The sequence below is a fragment of the Geospiza fortis genome, unplaced genomic scaffold (assembly GCF_000277835.1).
Source record: "Geospiza fortis unplaced genomic scaffold, GeoFor_1.0 scaffold617, whole genome shotgun sequence".
In the NCBI taxonomy this organism is placed as follows: domain Eukaryota; kingdom Metazoa; phylum Chordata; class Aves; order Passeriformes; family Thraupidae; genus Geospiza; species Geospiza fortis.
Window position 1 is genome coordinate 228,187 of NW_005054673.1, and position 3,900 is coordinate 232,086.

Here is a 3,900-nt window from a genome sequence, read left to right on the forward strand (position 1 = left end):
GGAGCCCTGACCCACCTTGACCTGGCCCTGGCAGCAGCGGTCCAGCAGGATGAGGCACTGGGTGGCCTCGTGCAGCAGGGCAGCCCTGACGGGCTCGGGGGTCGGGCCCCGCTCGCTGTGAACGTCCCAGAGCAGCCTCAGCAGGGCCTTGAGGAGCACGGGGAGCCTGCAGGGTATCCTGCAAGAGAAAGCTCATCCCAAAGCCTTCCCAGGCAGGGACAGCACAGCCTGGGGCTGCTCTGGGGCAGGATTGCTGCCAGGACAGCCCTGGACAGGCAGGAACCTGGGGATGGGGTTGGGGATGCTGGCACTGCACAGCCCAGCCCACAGCACAGGGTTTACTCCATGGTGGTTTCATTTATGCTTTTGGAACAGCACAAGTTGGGTCAAAATGAGGAACCAGCTTAATTTTGGAGCCAGGTTTTTCAATAATGCCAGTGGGATAATTTTCCCTCAGGATTTCAGGGCGTTTCCTCAAGAAAAAGTAACTTTGGGTCTTAAAGTGGAAAGATTCAGGATAGGAATGAACCATTCATGTCAGGACAGGCTTCCAGGAGAGCTTTTGTGTGTGTGATCTCCCCTGAGAGGTACCTGGGCCAGGCGTGCTCTATGGTGCACTGCAGAGTCTGCAGGATTCCCAGCCTGGCCTCTTCCCCAGGGCCATCAGAGACCTCCAGGTAGCCCAGGATGACTCGTTCCAGCCTCTTCATGTGCCTCACGATGAGGATGCTGAGTCTGGGAGCACAAACACACCCTGAGGGGGGAGGACAGATCCCTTGGATCCTAAAAACTCACCCTGAGGGGGAAAGGACAGATACCCTGGATCCCAAAAAAGTACTGTGAAGAGGGATGATACATCTTCTGGATCCCAAAAACACACCCAGAGGAGGGAGGATAGATCCCCTGGATCCCAAAAATACACCCTGAGTGGGGAGGATAGATCCCCTGGATCCCAAAAACACATTCTGAGGGGGAAGGATAGATCCCTCGGATCCCAAAAATACACCCTGAGAAGAAAGCATACCCTTGGTTCCCAAAAACACACCACGAGGGGGAAGGATAGATCCCCTGGATCCTAAAAACATGGAGGGAGGACAGATCCCTTGGATCCTAAAAACACATCCTAACGGGGGAGCCAACCCTTGGATACCAAGCCTGGGGCCCATCCCTGTGCTCCCACCCCCTGGGGAAGGTGGGCACGGCCCCAGGTGCAGCTCCCACCCCTCAGGAAGGTGGGCAGGGTACAAAGTGCAGCTCCCACCCCTGGGGAAGGTGGGCAGGTGTCCCCTGTGTCTCACCTGCTGACAAATGCAGGCAGGGTCCCTGCGTAGACCCTGCGCAGCGCCAGCCGGTGCTCGGGCTCCATGTGGGTCAGCAGCAGCTGCAGCACCTGGTCCCAGGGGGAGGTGGATCTGGCCTGGCCCTGGCGCCGCTGGCATCGCTCCAGCACGGGCAGCAGGTCCAGCAGGCACAGCAGCACTGCCTGGTTTGGGGACAATGGGGACTCTGAGCTCCTGTTCTCCCCAAAACACAACAAATGCCGACCCCGTGGCTGAGCTGGGGGCTTCAAAGCTGTTCCCTGCCCACCTGGAATCCCCCTCACAGCTCTTCCCTCTGTGGTGCTTTCCTGGAATCGATTTCCTGGTGACAGGAACAGGCTCAGCCTCCTGCCTGAACCTGAGGGGCTGCCTGCACCCCAGGGCCCCCCAAAGCCCAGGGCAGCCCCATCCTACCTGGATGAGAGGAGCCTCCCGTGAGTAGAGGTGGTTGTAGAGGGCGTGGAAAACCACCTGGGCCCTGTTGAACTGGCACAGATCCGCTCCTGGCTGCAACAACAGAGAGCAGGACGTCACTCCTGGGCAGCACAGTTACCTAAACCCAGTGAGGAACTGCAGGAAATGCAGGTTAAACTTCCCAAAGCCTGGGGAGTGTGAGGAACTGCTGGAAATGCAGGTTAAACTTCCCAAAGCCTGGAGGAGTGTGAGGAACTGCTGGAAATGCAGGTTAAACTTCCCAAAGCCTGGGGAGTGTGAGGAACTGCTGGAAATGCAGGTTAAACTTCCCAAAGCCTGGAGGAGTGTGAGGAACTGCTGGAAATGCAGGTTTAACCCTGCCATGACTTTCCCAAAGCCTGGGGAGTGTGAGGCATTGCAGGAAATGCAGGTTAAAGCCTCCCAAGCCTGGGAGGTGTGAGGAAACCCTCACCCTTCCCAGGCGAGGTTAAACCCTGCCATTCACCAGGAAGAGAAGTCAGGAACCTGACCCACAAGAGGGAACGGCTGGAGCTGGGTCAGGGCAGGGTCAGGCTGGATTTTAGGGACAGGTTCTTCCCCCAGAGGGCGCTGGGCACTGCCCAGGGAACGGGCACAGCCCCGAGGTGCTGGGCACTGCCCAGGGAACGGGCACAGCCTCGAGGTCACCAGAGCTCCAGGAAACGCTCATGGATGAGATTGTTGGGGGTCTGTACAGGGCTGGATCCCCGTGGGTCCCTCCCAACTCAGGACATCCCGTGATTGCCCTTCCCTTCACACACCGCCGCAGGGGGCTCCACGCCCTCCCTCGCTCACCACGTTGAGGACGATGTGGTGCAGGCAGCGCACGCCCAGCACTTTGTTCTCCTCCTGGAAGTCGTCGGAGAGGAGCAGCGCGGGCGGCAGGACCCGCTCCAGGTGCGGGCACAGCCAGGGCCGGCTGACACGCAGCAGAGACCAGGAGAACACGTCCTTGGAGGCAGGGTTCCGCTTCCAGGTGTCTCTGGAGAGACAGGCACAGCTCAGGGAACTCACAGTGCTCATTTTTCCTCCCCTTGAGGCTCTCAGCTGCCAGCAAACCCTGACAATCATCCCCCAACACCTTCCTGTCAGGACCCAGGACATCCCTCTGGCTGTCCAGGATGGCCAAGACTCCTGCTAGGGGTCTCAGAGACCCTGGCACAGAGCCCAAAATGCCTGTGTGGGTTTCATTATGACTCGTGGAGTAAATTACCAACCTTATATGAAGATCAGCAAGCTACAACAGTTTAAGTAGAATATTAGTGAATTTATCACAGGGTGGAAAAGTAGATTTTAGGGTTTTTGGTATGGGGGTTCAGGGGGCAAGATGGAGGGATCTGGGCGTGTCCAGCCTTTCTCCTTCTTCTTCTTGGCCTCCATCTCCTGCTGGGATGGTGGCACTTTGGGATTGGTTTAGAGTAGAAGCTCACTCTCTAACAGAGGTGATAGGTATTGGGAATGAATTGTAAACATTGTACACGTAGTTTTTAGTATAAAGACATAACACCGCCCCGGGGGCAGGCAGAGTGCCTGGAACTGTCCTGCTAGACGGACCTCGGCAGGGCAGGAGAAAAATTTTTATAGATAAGGAATAAACAACCTTGAGACTGAGAAGTGAAGAGCTCTGACTCCTTCTTCGACTGCCAGGTTGGGAAAAGAGACTTTCCAACTCTTCTCAGGGTCACTCTGACCAGCTAGAGATCCTGACACCTTCCGTTTGGAAAACTCCTGGTTTCATACTTATCATCTCTTGAGCCTCAGAAATGTCCCAGTATTTCCTATCCAACCACACTCTACTCCCCACTCACTTGGTTAACTCCTGCTTCAGGAGCCCCATCACTTCTCCGAATGCTCCTTCCTCATCCCCCTCCTTTCCCTGCAGGAATTCCTCCACGGACCCGCAGCCCGCAGTCCGGACCAGTCGCTCCAGCAGCTCCTGAGCCACCGCCCGACTCCTCGCCGTGGTCCAGGGCCTCTCCTCTTTGTGTGTGACAGCAAAGATGAACGCGTGTCCCAGCACGCGTTTCGGGATAGGCCCCACCGGTGACTGCTGGCTCCGGGCATCTTCCAGCTTCTGCAGGAGCAGCAGGAACGCGGCGCCAACGCGCTCTGCCCGCTCCGCCACGGC

The 3,900-nt window shown here is 57.3% G+C and overlaps 1 protein-coding gene across 1 annotated transcript in view; it reads right to left on the reverse strand.

Annotated features, from left to right (window-relative positions):
• TTI2 (TELO2 interacting protein 2) overlaps positions 1 to 3,900 on the reverse strand; it is a gene marked incomplete at its 5' end in the record, with an annotated part of 4,339 nt that extends 439 nt beyond the window's left edge. Inside the window, 6 exons of the mRNA XM_014311157.2 lie at positions 16 to 178; positions 592 to 735; positions 1,299 to 1,483; positions 1,734 to 1,826; positions 2,568 to 2,754; positions 3,581 to 3,900. Of these exons, the coding sequence (XP_014166632.1) occupies positions 16 to 178; positions 592 to 735; positions 1,299 to 1,483; positions 1,734 to 1,826; positions 2,568 to 2,754; positions 3,581 to 3,900 (1,092 nt within the window). The remainder of the gene's footprint in view (positions 1 to 15; positions 179 to 591; positions 736 to 1,298; positions 1,484 to 1,733; positions 1,827 to 2,567; positions 2,755 to 3,580) is intronic.